General features: G+C 37.2%; 1 protein-coding gene across 1 annotated transcript in view; it reads right to left on the reverse strand.

Moving 5' to 3' along the window:
* Positions 1-11,686: 11,686 nt before the first annotated feature.
* Positions 11,687-23,387, reverse strand: part of FBRS (fibrosin) — a 30,913-nt gene continuing 19,212 nt past the window's right edge. The window contains exon 18 of the mRNA XM_031940126.1: positions 11,687-12,024. Within this exon, the coding sequence (XP_031795986.1) occupies positions 12,003-12,024 (22 nt within the window). The 3' untranslated portion in view covers positions 11,687-12,002. The remainder of the gene's footprint in view (positions 12,025-23,387) is intronic.

Below are 23,387 nucleotides of genomic sequence, written 5' to 3' on the forward strand. Positions count from 1 at the left end.
AGTACTTGAGTTTAGAAATGTCTATCAGGACAGAGATGGACAAGTTGTGCATACCCTTTGATCCAGCAGTGTTACTACTGGGCTTATATCCCAAAGAGATTATAAAGAAGGGAAAGGGACCTGTATGTGCACGAATGTTTGTGGCAGCCCTTTTTGTAGTGGCTAAAAACTGGAAAATGAATGGATGCCCATCAGTTGGAGAATGGCTGAATAAATTATGGTATATGAATATTATGGAATATTATTGTTCTGTAAGAAATGACCAACAGGATAATTTCAGAAAGGCCTGGAGAGACTTACATGAACTGATGCTGAGTGAAATGAGCAGGACCAGGAGATCATTATATACTTCAACAACAATACTAGATGATGACCAGTTCTGATGGATCAGGCCATCCTCAGCAACGAGATCAACCAAATCATTTCTAATGGAGCAGTAATGAACTGAACTAGCTATACCCAGAAAAAGATCTGGGAGATGACTAAAAACCATTACATTGAATTCCCAATCCCTATATTTATGCCCACCTGCATTTTTTATTTCCTTCACAAGCTAATTGTACAATATTTCAAAGTCTGATTCTTTTTGTACAGCAAAATAACGTTTTGGTCATGTATACTTATTGTGTATCTAATTTATATTTTAATGTATTTAACATCTACTGGTCATCCTGCCATCTGGGGGAGGCGGTGGGGGGAAGAGGTGAAAAATTGGAACAAGAGGTTTGGCAATTGTTAATGCTGTAAAGTTACCCATACATATAACCTGTAAATAAAAGGCTATTAAATAAATTAATTAATTTAAGAAAAAAAAAAAGGAACAGAGATGGATCTTTTCTAAATCATCATAGAATGTTTTCAAGTTTGACTTTTGTTTCTGTAATTCTGTTAATATCCTGGGGTTTTCTTTCTTTTTGGGGAGGGAAGTAGAGATCCATTTTGTGGGTTAGGTTTTTATAAAATATTGCAAAATTACATGTTTTTACTTGCAAATAAATTTCTTTGATAAACAAGAAAAAGAGAAATCTTGTTGACAAGATGGAGAGATGGAGGCTAAATTTTATTACAGATAAGTAGATTTGGACTTGGTTGAAAGTCCAGAACCAAAGAGAAGTCATTATAGATTTGATGGTAAGAAAGTTCTCCAGTAGAGTACTCAGGCCTGTGCTATTTAACATTTTAAATAATACCTTTGATAAAAGTATAAACTGAATGCTTACCAAATTTGCTGATGATATTATAAAGCCACTAACACACTGAAACATAGTCAGTTTTCTTTTTTTTTTTTTTTTTAATTAAAGCTTTTATTTTCAAAACATATTCATGGATAATGCTTCAACATTAACCCTTGCAAAACCTTGTGTTCTAGTTTTCTCTCCCCAGATGGCAAGTAGTTCAATACATGTTAAACATGGTAGAAATATATGCAAATCCAATATATGCATACATATTTATACAATTATCCTGCTGCACCAAAAAATCAAATCAAAAAGGGAAAAAATGAGAAAGAAAATAAAATTCAAGCAAACAACAATAACAAAAAAAACAATACTATATTGTGGTCCACACTCAGTTCCCACAGTCCTCTCTCTGGGTGTATGTGGATGGCTCCCTTCATCACAGGATTATTGCAACCGGCCTAAGTCATCTCATTGCTGGAAAGAGCCCCATTCTTCAGAATTGATCATCATATAATCTTGCTGTTGTTGTATACAATGTTCTCTTGGTTCTACTCACTTCATTTAGCATCAGTTCTTGTAAGTTTCTCCAGGTCTTTCTAAAATTCTGATTGTTTTTTACAGAACAATAATATTTCACAACATTCATATGCCAGAACTTAAAAAAATATACCAGCCATTCTCCAACTGATGGGCATCCACTCAGTTTCCAGTTTCTGGCCACTCCAAAAAGGGCTGCCACAAACATTCGTGCACATACATGTCCCTTTCACTTATTTAAGATCTCTTTGTGATATAAGCCCAGTAGTAACACTGCTGGATCAAAGGGTATGCACAGTTTGATATCCCTTTGAACATAGTTCCAAATCATGCTCCAGAATGGTTGGATCCGTTCACAACTCTACCAACAATGCATCAGTGTCCCAGTTTTCCCACATCCTCTCCAACATTCATCATTACCTTTTCCTGTCAACTTAGCCAATCTGAGATGTGTGTAGTGGTACCTCAGAATTGTCTTATTTTACATTTTAGAGATTTTTTAAAGGGGAAAAGGACTTGTATATTCAAAAGTATTTATAACAGTTCTTTTTGTGGTGGCAAAGAATTAAAAATTTAGATGTCCACCAATTTGGGAATGGCTGAACAAGTTGTAGTACATGATGGTAATGAAATACTATTGTATTATTCAAAAAATTACAAGCAGACAGATTTCAGAAAACTTATACAGAGTGAAGTCAACAGAACCTGGAGAACATTGTACACAGAAACAGAAATATTGTATAATTAACAACTGTGAATGACTTAGATACTCACAGAAATATAATAATTCAAGAAAATTGTGAAGGACTTATGCTAGAAAATGCTATCCATCTCCTGAGAAAGAACTGTTGGAGTTTGAATACAGATTGAACCATAATATTTTTCACTTATTTTATTTTACCTATATTTATGGTTAGTTTGTTTGGTTTGTTTTCTTTCCCAGCATGACTAATATAGAAATCTGTTTTGCATGATTGGATATGTATAACCTATATAAAATTACTGGCCCAAGGAAGAGGGAAAAGGAAAGGATGAAGAAAAGAATTTGGAACCCAATTTTTTAAAAAGAATATTAAAAATAACTTTTATATGCACTTGGAAAAAATATTTTTTTAAAGATATTATATCAATTCTTGGGACCACATTTTGGGAAGAATATTGGAATTCTGGAGACCATCTAGATGACAGCTAATTGTTACCAAGATGATGAAGAGTTCATGGCATATGAACTCAAGTAGCTTGGGATATTTAGCTTAGAAAGGAGGTGGAAAACAAATAGCTACTATCATGTAGACAAAGTGGAAAAAGTTGTGAAGAGACAAATTTAGGTTTGAATCACAGATTTTGAAAAGTGAAATGGGCTGTCTCAGGTTCTTCTTCACTGGAGGCTTTAAACAAAGACTAAATAACTACTTTTCTTGTAAATTGTAGAGACTTTTTCAGGTATGAATTTGACTAGATGGTCACTGAAGTTCACTTTTTAGCTTGATTAAATTCAAAGAGTAGTCTCCAAACTGGGGTTCAGGTAGTTTAAACAAGATGGTTGCCAAAGTCTAGTCTGTAATATGGCGTGAGATTTCCATATAATCTATATTTCTTAAAATTTTTAATTCAACTTAATTCCTACCTGTATTTTTCATTGTTTTCCCTACGTTTATCTTTTCATTTAAGTATCTGAGTATCAATTTATAGTTGCTTGGAGGATCTTGTTTAGTTTTTTAGAGAGATTCCCTATGTCTGCATCCTGTGATGCAAAGGTGGGCACATGATCACAATTATCTTCATTGTGGTTTTCAAAATAAATACTTATTGGGTTTTAGTTTCATCGTGAGCACTCCAGGGTGAAAATGACCATGTGTCCCCTGAAATTATGCTTTTTATTGCCTTTGGGCACATAATAAAAACCAATATTACTCCTACACAAAATGAAATATGGAATAGGGGAAGGATTTTCCATTTTATGACACAGTAATATTCTCTTATCCAAGGAAATGGAATAAAATTGAGATTTATATCTACAGAACAGAAATCCTCAATATATTCTAATCTAGGGACTGAAAGGAAAACGGAAAATAATTTTATAGTACATACTATTTGCCAGGACCTATAATTATCTCATTTGATCTGAACTGGAGACTAATGACCAAAGGAAAAGATATTCTTCTCCCTTGTTCCTATAGGGAGCTGAAATCTTGTGAGAAATATGTGGGAAAAGAAACAGAAATTCCATAATTGTGAATTGAATAACCAGGAAGAAAACAGAGGACAGGAGATCAATGTCTTAAGTATGACCTCAGCAGAAACATTACTGTTAATGCTGATGTTACTGCTGATAACTCAGCCTGGGATTAGATACTGGAAAAAGATTATAAGCCAAACAATTCGGTGCCACTGGGATCAAATGTAGAATTGTGGTGGCTACCTTTGATTCCTAGAATGAAATTAATAACTTCCCTACCTCTCTATTCCCTAACTCACTCTGAACTCATACTAAATTAGTAACTTTAATAATTTTAAGTTTAATAAAACTTAGTTAATAAAAGATTTTTAAAGCACTATGTGCTAAATTCTGGGAGTATAAGGAAAGGCAAATACATATTCTCTGCTTTCAAGGAGCTCACATTCTAAGGAAAATATCTCAATCCCCATTTCTTTAAGTGTCTCTTGCTACACTCATAGTCTAAAGAAATAAGTTCCTTTAATATATTAAATTGGGGGGGGGGGGGGAGACACATTGTTCCTGCGGGAGTAGCTGATCAGGAGTATATGGTTCTAAAAACAGACTAGGCAACATACAAGCAGAGATTGGCAAGAAGCATGAAGTGGGGGGAGAAAGAGAGAGAGAGAGACAGAGACAGATAGAGAAAAGGAGGAAGAGGAGAAGGAGGAGAAGAAGAAGAGAGGAAAGAAAAGAAGAAAGGAAGGAAGGAAAGGAAGGAAGGAAGGAAGGAAGGAAGAAAGGAAGGGAGGGAAGAAAGGGAGGGAGGAAGAGGAGGAGGGAGGGAGGGACAAAGGGAAAGAGGAAGGGACAAAGGGAGGGAGGGAGGAAAGGAGGAAGGAAAAGGAAAGAAAAAAGAAAAACAGCATACTTAATTCTGTATTCAGATAATATAATTTCTTTCCAGAGATAGAATGCTTTATCATGCATGGGTCCTTTGGAATTGTCTTGGGTCATTGTATTGCTGAGCCATTCACAGTTAATCATAATACAACATCCTTGCTACTGTGTGCAATGTTTTCCTGGTTGTGCTCACTTTACTTTGCATCACTTCATGTCTTTGCAGATTTTTCTGAAGTCATCCTGCTTGTCATTTTTGACATCTATTCCATCACAATCATATACCACATTTTGTTTAGGAATTTCCCAATTGATGGGCGTCCTTTCAATTTCCAATTCTTATCCACCACAAAAACAGCTGCTATAAAAATTTTTGTAGTACTGCTCGATCAAAGGATATGCACAGTTTTATATCTCTTTGTTGCCAACAAAATCTTGAGTAACTGCAAGATTCAATACACGAGCAGAAATTCTTAATATTTAAGTGACTGTCACAGCAAAGTACAAACAGGTTGCAAGTATGGACTGTTACAACTCAAATTAATTAGATTCTCACCAGTGCTAAATTAGGTACTGCTTGAAAGAGAGAGAGAAGCAACAGCTAGCCAACCACCCACTGAGGATACAATACCAGTCAAGAAAGAATGATGTGGCTGCAGATGTTTTATTTTCGAAGACCATGACACAAAGGTTTTAGAGATACCAAAAGAAGAAGTGAAAACCTATAGTTTTCCTTTGTGATTTCATTTAAGCATGACCATAATTATGTCATAGACAAAATTTGGTAGGATCCCTTCTTTCCTATTTTTTCAGATAGTTTTTGTAGTATTGGGATTAATTATTCTTTAAATGTTTGATAGAATTTGCTGGTAAACATATCCTGTTTTTTTCCCCTTCCTTTTGACGTTCACTTATGGTTAACTCAATTTTTTTTTTACTGAGAGTTTGAGATTTCTACCAGATTGCATGTGAGCAATGTAAATGACTCTCACTTCAGTGAACCAACTTTCTTTACCTCAGGTTTTTTTTTTTTAATGTGTAAACATATTTATGCAATTATCAGGCTGCACAAGAAAAATTAGATCAAAAAAGAAAAAAATTAGTAAGAAAATAAAATGGAAGCAAACAACAAGAAAAAGAGTGAGAATGATTATGTTGTGATCCACATGTTGAGGACCTGAAGTCCTCTCTCTAGGTGCAGATGGCTCTCCATCACAAGATCATTGGAATTGACCTGAATCATCTCACTGTTGAAGAGAGCCATGTCCATCTGAACTGATCATCGTACAGTCTTGTTGTTTCCGTATGGAATGAGTTCCTGATCCTGCTCATTTCACTTAGCCTAGTTCGTGTAAGTCTCTCCAGGCCTTTCTGAAATCATCCTGTTGGTCATTTCTTACAGAACAATAATATTCCATAATATTCATATATGACAATTTACCCAACCATTCTCCAACTGATGGGCATCCACTCAATTTCCAGTTTCTGGCCCCTACATAGAGGGCTGCCACAAACATTCGTGCACATACAGGTCCCTTTCCCTTCTTTATAATCTCTTTGGGATATAAGCCCAGTAGTAACACTGCTGGATCAAAGGGTATGCACAGTTTGATAACTTTTTGAGCACAGTTCCAAATCGCTCTCCAGAATGGTTAGATCTGTTCACAGTTTCCACCAACAATGCATCGGTGTCCCAGTTTTCCCACATCCTCTTCAACATTCATCATTATCTTTTCCTATCATCCTAGCCAATCTGACAGGTGTATAGTGGTACCTCCGTTTTTATAGATGATCAATAATAAAAGCAGATGACTGCTGAGGTACAAGAAGCAGTAATATGAGCTAAGAAATGAGACAGTGACATTAAGAAACTCCCATCCCAGTCATACAAAAACACCTTACTGTCGAGAGTATGGCAGAAACTAGAACTGTGAAATGAACTATTATTTATCTTAGATATAGTACCAATAATCAGCTAGAGCTCCCCAGTATGTGTTACTCTACAGCTATGAGAACTAACAAATGAAATAATGGCATTTGATAAATGCTTGTTCTAGCAGGACCAAGAGATCATTATATACTTCAACAACAATACTATATGATGACCAGTTCTGATGGACCTGGCCATCCTCAGCAACAAGATCAACCAAATCATTTCCAATGGAGCAGTAATGAACTGAACCAACTACGCCCAGAGAAAGAACTCTGGGTGATGACTAAAAACCATTACATTGAATTCCCAATCCCTATATTTATGCACACCTACATTTTTGATTTCCTTCACAAGCTAATTGTACAATATTTCAGTGTCTGATTCTTTTTGTACAGCAAAATAACGGTTTGGTCATATATACTTATTGTGTATCTAATTTATATTTTAATATATTTAACATCTACTGGTCATCCTGCCATCTGGGGGAGGTAAGAGGTGAAAAATTGGAACAAGAGGTTTGGCAATTGTTAATACTGTAAAGTTACCCATGCATATATCCTGTATTAAATAAAAAAAAAGAAAAAGAAATCAAACCTAAAAAAAAAAAAAAAAAAAGATGAATGCTTGTTGTCTCCTTCAAGTTGCGTGTTGAACACATGAATCAACAAAAGCTAAAAAGAGCTGATGAGAAACAGATTCTATTGGTCTAATAGGACTACAGATATACCAAGAAGTGTGAGATTTGTTCTTATTGTGTAGGAAGAAAAATACTTCAGGCTCATGCTTCATATTTGAAGAATATGAATGCTAGTAACCATCTGGAACTTATCTACAATGCTTTTCTATTTCTGAAGAGAAACAGTAATATAAGTTATATATAAAAGCTAAGTGTCCTTTTAACACAATATACATGTGCATACTCACCTAGGAATCAGAAAACACTTGTGGTGGCTAAGGTGTTGTGGAAGATGTATTTTTCAGTCTATGGTCTTCCTGTCTAGAACCCTTCAGACTAAGGCATTGACTTTGAAAGCACATTATTTAAGGAGATGTTAACTGTGTCTGGAAATAAAATGTCTAGAATTACACATTACCATCCTCAAGGGAACATTTTAACTGCATGAATATTTAACTGAATATGGAATAAGACAGCTATGTGGATAGAGTACCAGCCCTGGAGTCAGGAGGACCTGAGTTCAAATTTGGCCTCTGACATTAGCTGTGTGACCCTGAGCAAGTCCCTTAACCCTATTTGTCTCATCTGTTCCTCAACTATAAAAATGAATTGGAGAAGAAAATGGCAAATCATTCCAATTTCTGCCAAGAAAACCCCAAAAGGGGACATGAAGAATTGGACAAAACTAATTGACTAAATAATAATAATTGAATATGATAAAGACATGGAGACCACAATGAAAATCTCAGTTGAGTCAACTTTCCCAGAACCCGTTTAGGACTCCCTAAGGAATGGTGCCCCCACTGCCCCCACACACACAACATAATTTATTCCCTACCTACTGAAATTTGGGCATGAGCTATGCTTATGTATTGGGTTATAGTTTTATGTTTCTGAGGAATAAGAAATTGTAGACATTACCAATCTATTTCTCATATGAAAGAAAAGCTGAAACTTATCACTTTACTAAAATTTCAGCTCAGAACAATATTGACAGAAACAAATAACATTATGATGCCTGGATTCATGGTCAAGACCTTCAGTAAGATAGTAGAATTTTGCTGAGAAATACTGGTATTTGTGAAACACAAATGAGCAAACTGATAGAAAATTCCTTCATAAATGATTGTTGAGGTCACACACACCTTGTCTGTTTACAAACAAATCATGGAAATAATTGATAACTTCACTAAATCTGATGATAACAATGAGATAATACATCAACAGTAAAAGCAGTCCTTAAGGAAAAATGTATATCTTTAAATATTTTCATTGAAAAAGAAAGAATAAAAAAACTAGCCATACAACTACAAAAAAACTAGAAAATCAACAAATTAAAAACCTGCAATTAAACATAAAATAGAAATCCTGAAATTGTGATTTAGGTAGCAAAGTGGATAGGGCATCAAGCCTGAAGTCAAGGAAGACCTAAGTCCAAATCTGGTCCCAGATACTTGCTAACTGCATGACCCTAGGCAAGTCATTTAACCCTGTTTGCCTTGGTTTTCCTCATCTGTAAAATGAGCTAGAGAAGGAAATAGAAAAAAATTCCAACATCTTTGCCGAGAAAACCCCAAAGTGGGGTCACAGAATTGGACAGGACTGAAATTACTGAACAACAGCAAGAAATCCTGAAAATCAAAAAGATATTAATGAAATAAAAAATGAAAACAAACAATAATAATATTAAATTAATAAATAACTCTAAGATCCAGATTTGGAAGGGGGGGAATAAAACAGAAATGATTAGCATGATTTGCATACTTAGGGTCTATAATTATTAACATGGTGAATTGCTAATTAATTTATGAAAGTATGAAATAGAACAAATTAGATATAGAATATAGAGAAGCAAATGAGCACAGTAGTCTCATGTTTGATAAAGACAAAGATTCCAGTTATTGGAGCCAGAACTTACTATTTGACAAAAACTGTTGGCAAAACTGGAAATCTGGCAGAAACTAGCAATATACCAACATTTCACACCATATAGCAAGACAAGCTCCAAATGAGCACATGATTGATATATAAAGGATGGTGTAATGGAACCGGGAAGAAATTACCTGTCTGATCTCTGGATAGGAGAAAGTTCATGTACAAATGAGAGAGAGGTTTGTAGGAGATATATGGACAGTTTGGGTTATTTAAAATTTAAAAACTTATTCAAAGCAAAACCAATTCAACTAAAATTAGACAAAAACCAAGGAAGTCAGTATGTATATAGGAAAAATATTTGCAGCAAATTCCTCTGATAAAGGGCTAATTTCTATGTTATATAGGGAATTAATTCAAATGGAGAACACAACCAGCATAACAACCATCATCTAATGGAAAGTCAGTCAGTCATTTGCACAATCATCCCACACTCTCTACTTTGGCAGGTGGTTCCTGTATGCTTCTCAGGCCAAGGACAGCTTTCAACGGGGCCATCTCAGCCAATTTCCTTTTGAACAAAATATCAAGTATATGTATTTGACCCAGTTTCAAGGCAACAAAGTCTTGGTCATTTGTATCTGGATCGAAGGCATTAAGTCTGGTTTAAAACCCAAACCTTACTTGGATGAAATTTTTTATGGCTCCAACACTGTTCAGGCTCTTAGAATGCCATTATCTCTGCTGCTGTATTTTGGGACCTCTCGTGAAACAAATAAACTGATTTTCTGTGAGGTTTTCATGGACAACTCTAAGTCTGCAAAGATCAACTTGAGATATACCTATAAACAGATAAAGAATATGGTGACCAGTAAGAAACCCTGATTTGGTACAAAACAGAAATACATTCTCATGGGAACAGTGGAGCAACCTTTTGGTTGGCCTGTGTTATTATGGTTTAGGGACAGATAAAGTCTATGGGTAAGATATGGAGGAAGTTTACTACTATGCTTACCTTTATGCTGGAACCAAAACTGGGGGTACAAATGCTAAAGTAATATCAGTTCAGTGAGAATTTCAGATAGGGTCCTGTGAAGGGATTAAAATAAGAAATCATTTCTAGGTTGTTCATGTCATCCTCCCCTGGGTGGTGAATATTTGAGAATGATCATAATGTTGGATCTCAAGCCCATTTCTGGGAACTTGAATAGAGTTGGTTGTCACATTAATTTCAGTACCAAGGTCATGAAAAATTAAGAATAAGTTAAAATAAACTGAAGAAACCATTATGAGAGACTAAGTAAATGTTACCAATACCACATGCTACTCTGTGAGCCCAGAGAGTGTCTCTACAATGCCCATTGCCTGACAGATTTACATGATACATCCAATATCAGGTTCTCTGCCAGCATGGCCAATTGCAACACCAACATCCTCATACCCAGCATAGTTGGCCAGGAGAAGGAGGACTACTTTGAAGATTGACATCAATCTGCTAAATATAACCCTTATGTAGTCACAGGGAATTTCCCCTTGGGTGAGATCTAGGACTTTCTTATGCTGAGTGAACTCTCAAGAGGAGAGTTTCTTTACCCTATATTTTCTCCTGTGTCTCCTATATATTATTCTATGTACTCTTTCTCTGATTAGAGGGGTAGGGGGAGTTGCTGTAAGAGTTGGATAATTTGGCTACTAGCAACGTGCATCCATTGTGAAACTGGTACTTGTAGAAAAGGGCTCAAGCCTTGAATAAAAAGTTTGGGGTTCTTTCTCCTCCCCCTGTTAAAGAAATAATCATCAGAAATTAGCTTGAACTTAAAAAACATATCTTCTTGTTTAACAATAATTAAGGAAGTAGATATAATTCTAACTGGTTAAGTCCTTTCCGAGAAGAATAGAGCAGGCAAGCATCTGGCCCCAGACTCTTCTTCCCTTCCAGCAGGAAATAAGGTCTCCTGTAGAGAAGGGAGTTGGAGTGTGTGTGTGGAGGTGTTTGGAGGGAGACTAGAGGGTGGGAGACCCCCAAGAAGAATCTAGATTTGTCTGTTCTGTCTCTCACTGAATTAAACAGCAATACTCCCATGCTGTAGGTAGGGGATAGCCCTTGTGATAAAAGAATTTTTTTTAAAAAAATTTTTATTTAAAGAAATAAAGTAAGTTAAAAAAAAAAAAAAAAAGGGAAGACTCCTAATCCTAGAGGTGAAGGGGTTGAGAATTAGGAGAATAAAATGGATCCTTGACTGGAAAGAATAAATCAATGTAAGTATTAAAAGCAATTTTAAAAAAGAATTTATTAAATACTTTATTAAACACTTATAATGCACAGACAGCTAAGTGATACAGTAAACAGAGCACCAGAGCACTGGGCCTGGAGTCAGGAAGGCTCCAGTTCAAATCTGGCCTCAGACATTAATTATGTGACTCTGGGCAAGTCATGTAATCTCTGCCCCAGCTTTCTCAGCTGTAAAATGGGTATACTAATAGCACCTACCTCTCAGGGTTCTTGTGAGGGACAAAGGAGATAACATTAGTAAAGCACTGAGCACAGTGTAAAGCACAAAGGCCTAGGGGGGCACAGTATAAATGTTCCTCCCCCTTCCCTTTCTAATCAGCTTGCTGGGGGGCTTCAGTGAGACAGTCCTTGCTTTCAGGGAGCTCCCACTTGGATGGGGGGAGACAGCACATCGGAGAGCTCCGCTCAGGGAGTATGGGAAGGTCCAAGGCTCCTGAGGATTCCTCAGCAGGTCAGCTTACGGGATGTAGGAATCTGGAAGGCATAGGGACGGGTTAGAACAGGAGGCCCGAGGACTTCAGAAAGGCAATTTTGTTTGCTCTCCAAGTTGGGGACCTGGAGGAACCTGCCCACCACCTTTGACAGTAGGGAAAGAACCTTAGAATTAGAATTAGAATGGAATGGGGATTCTGGGTTCCCTTGTGCATTTGTGTGGAGCATGGAGGGGGAGGATTAGTATTCAGACAGGAGGTAGGGAAGGGGAACAGATCATTGGTTTAATGGGTCTCATTGGTGACTGTTCTCCCTTCCAGCTATTCCAGGGGGTCTAGTTGGCCTTAGTCTGGTGGGGAATGAGGTAGAAAAGAGTGAGGAAAAAGGAAAAGGAAGAATATTTCTCCACCCCTCATCACCAGTGATGGGATCTGGACAACCTGTGTTGAGAACAGAGGAGGGAAAAGAAGAGGAAGAAATATGGTAAGTGGAGGGAGGAAGAGGTCCCAGCCTGACTGAGGCTGGCTCAGGACTCCCCATAGACCCTCGTAATCTCCTGCCTGCTCCCTACAGCATCTGTCCCCCCCTTTTTGCTAGCTTTCCCCACTCCTCCTTTGGCTTCTCCATCTCTTATCCACAAGTTTCTTCCCAAGGTCAGGCTCTTAAGCATGTTAGGTAGCTTGTCTTCAGAAGATCAGATCTGAAACTCTCTTGGAATTTATGTAATGTTGGAGGGAAGACTGTCCCACATCCTCCTTGTGTGTGTGTTTTTTTTCTTTTTCTTTTTTTTGGCTGAGCTCCTAAAGGTGGGTTACATTCATTATTAACTCTATGGCTATTGCTAAAGCCCATAATGACCTCACCTGTGTATAAGTGATTGAGTAGAAACAGAAGCAGAAAAGCAGGAAAGGTCAGTTTGTCCTGAACTCTCAATCTATTTGGAGATCATTGAAATGAGAAATGAGAACAAAGTTTTATTTTCATTCTGAACTTAGCAAACATCAAATGAAATGAACGTTTCCATACATATGCACAGAGTAAAACTGAAAAGAAGATTATAAGTGAAACTGCTAATCTCTATGATGTACAACCTGGTTTTCTTTTTTAAAAATATAATAAGCATTTATGCACACCTGCATTTTTGATTTCCTTCACAAGCTAATTGTACAATAATTCAGAGTCTGATTCTTTTTGTACAGCAAAATAATGTTTTGGTCATGTATACTTATTATGTATCTAAGTTATATTTTAATATATTTAACATCTACTGGTCATCCTGCCATTTAGGGGAGGGGGTGGGGGGGTAAGAGGTGAAAAATTGGAACAAGAGGTTTGGCAATTGTTAATGCTGTAAAGTTACCCATGTATATATCCTGTAAATAAAAGGCTGTTAAATAAAAAAATATATATATATAATAAGCTTAACATATGTAAATTAGCTTCTAGAAAACAATGCCCTGTAGCCATCTTTACTATCAGACAATACTTTTATGTCTGAGAGGTTGCTTTCTTTCAAGTCCTCTCAGAATTGTTTCCCATCAAGCCACTTTTCTCTATATTTCTTGTAAAATTGTCTTTTTATGTCCTGTTCATCTGACTTCTTTTGTCTGGGGACAAATTACCTAGAGTGCTGAAGAGCCTGATCTTGAGAAGATTATAAACAAGGCAAACAAAGGAAGTCTTAAGAAAACAAGAAAGGAGGAGGAAAAAGCAGCATGGTGGTCTACTGGTTAGAGCACTAGTCCAGGAGTCAGAAAAACCTGAGTTCAAATCTAGTCTCAGAAACTTACTAGCTGTATGATCTTGGGCAAGTCACTTAACTCCCATTGCCTTTAAAAAAAAAAAAAGGAGGAAGAAGTGGCACCCTGGAGATCAGGCAGAAGATTGTGAGTGTCCTATTCATTAGTGGTGGGTCACTACACCTAAGGAAGCTTTGATTTGTGGCTAGAAAGGCAGAGAAACTGGAAGACTGTGATACTAAAAGCTGAATGTAGAAATAGAATCCAACTGAGCTGAGAAATTAAAATGCACTGAAAAACTGACAGAAGCAAAAAGGACAGTAGAGATAGATTATAACAGCACTTGTTCTCAGCTGATATCAGACAAATTAGAAACAAATGAACTCTGATTTGATATAGGGAGATGATCTGATTTAGAAAAGCTAGTGCTGGGAGCTGATTAGAGAAAGCAGAATTCACTGGCTGTTAGAACAGCTGGCTGGGGCATAACTGACTGCTCTACTTTGAAGTGCCAGCCACATCTGGAGAAAATAGAAACCCCGGAGACATTTGCCTAATTTTCCTTTTATTGCTTTCTTTGGGTCTAGAAAGGGTAGACCTTAAATTTCTAAAAGCCAACCTGAAAAACTTTGCAGATTCTGGACTTAATGTTTTTTTTTTTCCCTGAAAGTATCCATCTCAACACCCAGACAAAGGAGCATGCTTTATGATATCATAAAGATCCCAGGCTTCAGAATAATGTTTGCTCAAAAAATTCCACCCCGCTTCAACCACTGAGAGTACCAAAAAAGGGGCTTCATTCAGCAAAATAAAATGGTCCAGAAGAGGTCATATACAACAAGAGGTACATGATGCAACTGTTCCCTGAAGAGATCCAGGATATCATAGCTTACAGTCCAGAGCTGTAAGATCCCCTAGACATGTGGATTTCTCTAGTCATAGTCAAAACGATTAGGTTTTTATAAGTTTGTGGCCACTTTCTTCCATGGATGTTGTCCACATTGGTGGGAGAGTGTAAAAAAAAATTTTTTTTATAATGTAGTTATATTATTGTAATATGGGACTGACCAATAAGTTCAGTCACCTCGAGCCTGTGCAGAGTGCATTAGACTGCCACTGATACAATTCCTGATGTGGCTCACGTCAGAATTTCTGATGCAATTCCAGAGCAGAACTGAACCGGTTTTAGAATGTCTATACATGCTCCAAAGTCTCTACAGTGTACTTCCTTCCATATTACCAGGAGTCTTCCTTGAGCAAACTTTGCAGCTTCTCCATATTACATCAACAGAATATGCTGGTGAATTTGTACAAGCTCATTAGGACTGAGCTTATTGGTCAGTCCATTATTACATTTATGCCCTGTAAATTCACAGAGTAAAGCTTTCCCAGAAGCCGCAGGTAATCAACCCAGTAAGTATTATCTGAGCTCTGAAAGTTCTCGTTCTGGGCTCTGGTCTGAGCAGCAGATTTTTGGCTTGCCCCTCGTTGGAGTTTCAGGAGACTGATGCTCATCTATTAGTCAGTTTGCTGAATAACAGAACTGCAGGCTCCCTTTTGGCTTGGGATTTCTTCCTTGTTTATTGTGCTACAGGTTTCAGGTTAGGCTGGAGGAGGAGCTAAGACCTTGGTCCACATCTGGGGTCAGAACCACACAATTGCTACTCGATTTTAACATTCAGCACACAGCATATGGTCCATAGCCACCCCTGGGCCCAGCTTCTCTCCTCAGCATGACTTGGCTCTGTGACCAGAAATTGGGAATTGAGTGACAGCTATCAGTTAGCATCTGTTGCACTCTATACAAGGTCAGGTCTCTCAGTGCTGGATTGGAGACATCTTGCCCTGATTTATAACCTTTCTCTGTTCTATAATGCTTTGAACTGCCTTTTTGGACTAAACTGCATCCTTAGTATTCATAGACTTCTCTATTTGTCTCTCTTTGTCAACCTTGGTTGAAAGAATGACTCGTTGTGACTTTTTTATTGGATTTCCCAGTGAAGAGTTAGTCTGGTGCACTTTTGGGGTTCTTATGAAGGAGTCAAGGAGTAAAATACAACTATAATTATTCCTAGTACTCCATCATCTTGGGTTTGCCTCCCTTGATGTTTTCAGTTGGGGAATTCTTTCAGTAAATGACTGGTAGATTCAATTTTCACTTGGCCTTCTGGTTCCAAAAGATCTAAGCCGTTTTCAGTTATGAATTCTTAAAACATTGTCTTCATTTTGTCTATATTATGGTTTTCAGGGAGGAGTATAAATCTTAAATGATCTCTTTGCCCTGTTTTCTAGGTCAGGTATTTTTAATAATAGATACTTTTCATCTATTTTTTTCAACCTTTTTACTTTATTCTAATATTTATTACCTCATGGTATCACTTAATTCTGTTCACTCCATTCTAGTTTTCAAAGTGTCTGCTACTTGAGTAAGATTTTTCATCTTATTCTGAAAAACATTCTTTTTCCAGTTTCTTCTTTTAGAGCTCTTTAAATTTATTGTTGTGTTTCTTCCAGCCATCGTATAGCCCTTATGGTCAAGTGATTTTTTTTTTTTTTTCTCTTTGGCTCTGCCTACACCTTTTACAATATTACTTTTTCTGGGTTTACCTCTTGGGACTCAACTCCTAGTATTTCTCCAATGTTTTAGTTGTTTACTTCTGTTTATTCATATCTCCTTGAGTTTTTATAGTAGGATCAGACATTAGGTCTCTTCCCTTCTATACTCTTTTGACGGGACTGGCAGGCTCTGAAGTCCAGATGCTGCTATTCTGTATAGGGGGACTAGGACTGGGCTATGCCTTCTGCCAGAATCTGTGGCTTTTGGCTCCGTCTTCTGATGGACCAGCACAGATTTTTAGTAACTCTGGTCTCTGTCTCCTCTTAAACAATCCTCAATGGGAAGTTGACTCTATCCCTTGATGTGGCTCTGACAGGTCTAAATCCAATGTTGGAAATTGCTTTACTACTAGATCTTCTATAAGATTTCCATACTGTTTCTATTTCCTGGACATTGCACTGATCTTAAGGTTTTTTGCTTGTTTGGAATGATTTTTTGGGTACAACAGAATCAATGCAATGTTTATTGTAAATATTTTTATGGGGAGAAATTGTAAAAGTTTCAGAGAGAATCCATTAAAAGTGTTGCTTAGATTATCCTGCAATGGCAACAATTCATTATGATTAGCTTCTTTCATTTTTTAGAGTTGATGGAGTTCCCATTCTCTCATTTGCTGTGCTTCTCATTTCCTTTTGGCCTTTTCTTTCCGAAGGATCTTTTATTCTACGTAATCCATACCAGTACTACTTTATGAAGGACATCTTACTCCATTTCTTAGCTAATGGAGCTCTAGCTCAAGTTGTCTGCACACTGAATTGATTTTTTTTTAATAATGGCTCTATTCCTACTAAAATTCTGTGAGCAGCCCAACATAGTCTATAGCTTTGATTTCCTCTGGTATGACTTTTCTCAGGCTTCTGGCAGTCTTTTGTGTGCAAACCTAGACTTAATGGAAGAGTTTAACATTGTTTCTCTTCTAATTTATATGTAATTATTCCTCCTGGAGCACTTTTAGAACATTGCTCAAGCATTTATGGAAAAGCTAGATTCCTCTGGGGTTTCTTACATTGCCATTTTATCCAGAATTTTCTAATTGGAGGATTTCTGGGATTTCTATCCATTATTCCCTTTCATATACTTTCAAATGAACATTTATTAAGCACCTACTGTGTGTCAAATATTCTGCTAAGTGCTGGAGATACAAAGAAATAAATGAGACAGTACCTATTCTTTCAGAGTTTATACTAAGTTGGGAAAACAAAATTTAAGAGAAGTTAAAGGGAAGTGTATTTGAGTATTTTACACTGTCTTGGTTTTACCTACATTCTTTTGTGTCTGTCTGTGAATCTTTTGTACCTTACGTATTTTCTGTGGTAGGTGAAGTATAAGCATCCTGTACCTAATAGTCATATTGCATATTGTATAGCTTTGTAACGAGCGGGGGCAGCTAGGTAGTGAAGTGGATAAAATAGAAGGCTTTGAGTTAGAAAAACTCATTCCCGTGGTCAGATCTGGCCTCAGACACTAACTGTGTGATCCTGGCCAAGTCATTTCACCGGATTGCCTCAGTTTCCTCATCTGTAAAATTAACTGGAGAAGGAAATGGTAAAGCACTCAAAAATCTTTGCCAACAAAACCCCAAATGGAGTCACAAAGAGTCAGTCATGATTGAAATGATTGAACATCATCAATATCATATATTGGGAAAATAAAATATAGTTATGAATTTAACTGTAGCATTGTTTTAGAAATTTCCTTGGAGTTTTACTGTGGGAGTAGGTGCAAAATCAAAGAGAGAAAATGAAACTTTGGGTCCCTAAAACTATATCTGATTCTTATGAACTGAAAGCCTTGGTGGATCCTGAACCTTTGGTGACTTTTCCCCCAATCTAGTAATTTGTTTTAATATAATTGTGTAAATCTATTTTTATAATAATTTCTTCCATTACTTGAATCAAAGCAAATTAATCTCCCTTCTACAACTGAAATAAATATCTTAATTTTCTTCCATAATTAGTTGTGTTTACTTTGGTTCCAACTGAATATGTCGCTGAGATTCAGTGAATTATATAAAGTAAAAAATAAGTTAAAATCAGAGATTCTTAACCTTTTTTGTGTTATAGAACCCTTTGGAAGCCTGATGAAGTTTATAAACCCCTTCTCAGACTAACATTTTTAAATGCACAGGATCACAAAGAAAACCAATGACATTGAAATAATTATAAAAATATTTTTTAAAAAAGATCATGGACTTCGGGTTAAGAGGTTTTAGGCAGGTGTCTGAGCTGATGCTTGTAGCCTAGAAGTTGATGCTTGTTTCCTGCAACCCCATCATTTCTCAGCAGAAATGTCTTTCCAGGGATATGCTTCAATTCAAGTCATGGCCTATGTGGCCAGACCATCTTGTTGTCCAGGCAGGAAAGTCTGAGACGAAAGTGAAATATTTGTTTTGTAATTCTAAAAAGTTGTCTTTACTCTCTAGGAGTATATGGGTTATTGATTTATGTTTCAAGTATATGTCAATGTATATAGTTTAACATGTTTAACATATATTGGATTAATTGCCATTAAGGGGAGGGGAGGGGAAGAAGGAGGGAAAATTTGGAACACAAGGTTTTGCAAGGCTCAATATTGAAAAATTATTCATGCATATGTTTTGAAAATAAAAAGCTTTAATAAAAAAGTATATGTTAATGTAGACTTAAAAGTCTTTTGTGTTTTAAGTTTTTCTTTTATGTTGCTATTGCCGTCCTATACTTAATATCAACTTTGTACATTGAGAATCTTCCTAGAAGGAACGTATTGCTCCTTTTTAAGGGATAAGGTAGCCATGATATCTAAGCTTATTGTACACATTTGCCTAGGAGATCTACTATGCAGTTAAGGCCATAATGAGTCAGGGTGATAAGGAAACCTTGAGTTCCCTTTTTCAGGTGTCAGGCTCAGCCAGGATAAAGACCTGTGTGAGTCCAGAATAGGAATTCCTTGTAGAAGAACCTCCCTCCTCTAAACCATGGGTGGCATTTCAGTTACCAAAACTAGTCTTTTTGTATACTTTTGGTGGGATATTTGATTACCTATTCTAATTCTCAGATTTATCTATTTTTTTGCCCAGTATCAGACAGTTTTAATCAGAGCTTCGGTAGGAGCCAAAATAAGGTGAATTAGATTTGAATCTATTGGGGGAAAAATAAAAATACAATAGAATATAGATCATGTTAATATGTGGTTTTTCTAAGTCAATGTGTAGCCCACAGGGATCTTATAGTCCCAGTTTCTATTTGAATTTGATACTACTGGGTTTAATGATAATTGCTTTAGAACATCTTTTAAAGTCTAAGAGTGAAGGCCACTTTCATTAGGTTTTCTATTCAATGTGTTCCTGAAATCACTCCCATCTCTCACTCCCCCACGCCCAAAGCCCTATCTCCTCCTCCTATCTGAGAACCAGTAATTTTCAGTCTTTGGCTATGACCTATTTAAGTAGGGGGTAAGGACTGAAAGTCTGCTCACCACCTTTGATTGACATGAGACAAGAAAGTCAAGAAATTCCAAGGATTTGATTGGTCAATAGGGTGTACAAGGACATAGGTCATATATCTCTAATTCTTGGTTGATCTGGAAGACATCACACAGCTCACTGGAGCTTCAATGGCTCTGGGGTAGGGACTTGGCTCAGGCCAGATGCTAGGTTAGGAAGCTAATTATGCCTCTGAACCTAATAAGCTCAGACCAAGAATGGACAAAAAAAAAAAAAAAGACCACCAGAAAGTCTCTATCCTCCCACCCCCTGTAGTATCAGGGAGATAGAAGGGCATAGGTGTATGGACCGAAGAAGGCCTCTCAGATTGGCTAATATGACAGAAAAAGACAATGATAAATGTTGGAGGGGGGTGTGGGAAAACTGGGACACTGATGCATTGTTGGTGGAATTGTGAAATGATCCAGCCATTCTGAAGAGCAGTTTGGAACCATGTCCAACAAGCTATAAAATTGTGCATACCCTTTGATCCAACAATGTCTCTACTGAGTTTGCATCCCAAAGAGAACATAAAGGAAAGGAATCCATATATACAAAAATGTTTGTAGCAGCCTTTTTTGTAGTGGCAAGGAATTAGAAATTGAGTGGATATTCATCATTCAAGGAAATGACTGAATAAGTTGTGGTATATGAATGTTATGGAATATTGTTGTTCTGTAAGAAACGATCAGCAGGATGATTTCAGAGAGACCTGGAGAGACCCTGTTCACCAGGGAAGGAGGAGATTCCAGATTCACACCATGGCATTTCAACTATTGGAAAGGTACCAACTGGGCTTTGTTGCCCATTACCTAGTTCTAGGTCATAGATCAAAGGCAGACTGAAAAGATGCTATGTGCCCAAAGATGGCATTCTGGGGTAGGAGGAGGTAGAAGGCCCCAGGTTGTATACTTGAGAGAGCACAAGTTTCTGAAGTAAGCAGCAAAATGTATTTCTGACCCCAGAAGCCTCTAACCCTGTCTGAAGCCTGAGGAAGAGGAGTATCTAGAGTAGAATAGCTAGATCAAAGGGAAAACACGTTCTAGCCCTGAAATTATTGAGCTTTCCAGCTTTACTAATAGTATCCAAAACCAGCAGCAGCAGTCTATTGAAAGTCCAGAAAAGCAAGTCCACAGGTTTGTTGCTAAGACCCAAACCCAGCTTGGCAACGTATAGAACTCAGAAGGGAAAAGATGTCTAGGGCACAGAAATTAGACTTGTACTAGATCAGAACATTCTGAGAGCACTGAAAGCTTTCAGGTCCTCAGCCTGAGTTGTCCCTGAGATCTTGGAATAACACAAAGCTCAATACCTCAAGAAAGCGTCAATAGGATTAGCTCAGACATTCTCTCCAGAAGTATGCAGAGGATGGCCCTAAGAGAAAAAATCTAAATCCAGGAATCAGACTAGAAGAATGAGCAAACAAAAAAAGAATTCCTTCACAAAAAGCTACTATGTTAAGAGGGACATACAAGACACAAAATTAGATGACAAGGAAGACTCCAAAACATCTACAAGCAAAATTTCAAAGGAAAACACAGCTTGGGCTATGAAACTCAGCTACAATTTCTGGAACAGATGAAACAAGAATTTTAGAAAAAATTTTAAAACATACAAGTGCTTTACAAGAGCTATAGAAAGAAGATCTTAGAGTTAACAATTTGGCACAAAAGGTACAAAACTTTGCCTAAGCAACAAATTCTCTGAAAATTAAAATACAGTAAAAATAGGTATGAACTCAGCATCAAAGCTTTTTTAAAAAATCCAAAGAGAAACCAAGGGAAACATTTAAATATGGGGGAGGCACAGCATCCAGGTCAAAAAAGGAACAATTTTTTATGGGTTAGAGGAGAAAGATGTTCACACAGGTTTATGGTTTTTCTTTTCTTTTTTAATTAAAATGAAAACTCTTATCAAGATAAAAAACCAGGGATTATTACAATATTCCTGTGGATAGGCTCCCACATGTAAAATAGGGGTATATTCACATGGATTGTTTAAAAGCACAGATATGCCCAACAAGAGGCATATGTAGACACTGAAACCTGCCCTGCTTCTTTGGAGAGGAGGAAAGCCTGGGGCAACGCCTGCCCCACAGATAGCCTTCTACCTGGCTCAAGAAGGGGAAAAACCTCCAGGAGCACCTGGGAGATGGATTCTTTTTTCTCCAATCTCCAAAAGATATACATAACTAGAATTATAAAAATCTGCCTTGCTAAATATTTCCTACAATTAGATCAACTATCTTATCCTAAACAAGTAGTCTAAGGGTATGAGTCTGGTTCACGGCAAAAGCCAGTTCCTAGTCACTGAATTTAACCTTCCATTATCTCTTTCCTATTAAATGCTGGTTACACAAAAAACTATTATGAATAGTGGAAAAACTCATCTATTCAAGCAAACTACAAACATAAATCAGAGAGGTTGGTTATACAGATTAGAATACAAGAAAACATATAAGAGTGGAGCTCTTTAAATGGGAATAAGATGAGATCTTATTTCAATCAAAAGAGAGGACCCATTCTCAACCAGAGAAAAATTGTGTCTCAAGTCTTTAAGGAGATAAGCTGGAAATCAAAGATATGTTAAGATTTGACTGCCTGTACATGTCTGCAGTTTCTAGTCTTTCTCTAAGTGTCTGTTTCAAAAAGTCTGTGATATATCCCAAGAATCTCTTATCATTAATTCTACCTCTTAGCTTCATATCACACTCTGCATTCTCTCTATCAATTGGTAGCTTTATCTCCTGTGGATGTAGAAGCAGGCAAAATGCCCCAGGCTTGGATGAAAACCCAGATATACAGACAAGGAAAATTCCTGAGCAGTATGCTATGTGGAGAGAAGAGAATTTCCCCCAGGTCTCTTGCAGTTGAAAGGAACTCAAATCACACAAAAAAAAGGAATATAACTTATTCTCCACTATTATTATTTAGACAGTAATGGTCTAATGGAAAAGGAGCTGCCTTCTGACAATCCCAAAGCCTTTATTGCTTGTGGATGAGGAAGAACAACAAAAACCAGAGTTGTACATCTGAGAGAGACTCTATGGGACCCTGTGGGATAGTTCCGGATTCACCAGAATATTGCCATCCTGGCAACTCAGAAATCATTTCCCTTCTGAGGGGGATCAAATCATGGGATGATACTAAATCAGAAGGACTTTAGGACTCATGTAGAAAACTGAGACCCACTGGAGATGGAAAATTATATAGGCTACTTATGGGCTATTGAGAGGATTTTATATTTTGTACATGGGCTCATTCAAATTTTTTGCATTTTCTGTGTTTTCTGTGGGGAGAATTAATTTTTCAGGCAGGGATCTGGGGACACTGTTGCCATACATTTGTAGAAACCTGATGTAGCACCTGCACCCCTATGCAAGTGTTGAAGGTATATATAGGTATGCAGGTGATTCCTCCCTTCACACTTCTCTAGCATTGCCTGGGTCTGTGTAACTGAGAGCAAAACTAGAGTTAGAGAAGGGAAAAGCAGTATGTTGTCATGTGCAGTTGTGCCAGTGAGGTTAAAGAACAGGCTAGTAGCTGCTAGAAGTTCAAGGTTCCCTAAGTGACAGCCAGACCTGACTGCC

Source organism: Sarcophilus harrisii, chromosome 1 (assembly GCF_902635505.1).
Source record: "Sarcophilus harrisii chromosome 1, mSarHar1.11, whole genome shotgun sequence".
Lineage (NCBI taxonomy): Eukaryota > Metazoa > Chordata > Mammalia > Dasyuromorphia > Dasyuridae > Sarcophilus > Sarcophilus harrisii.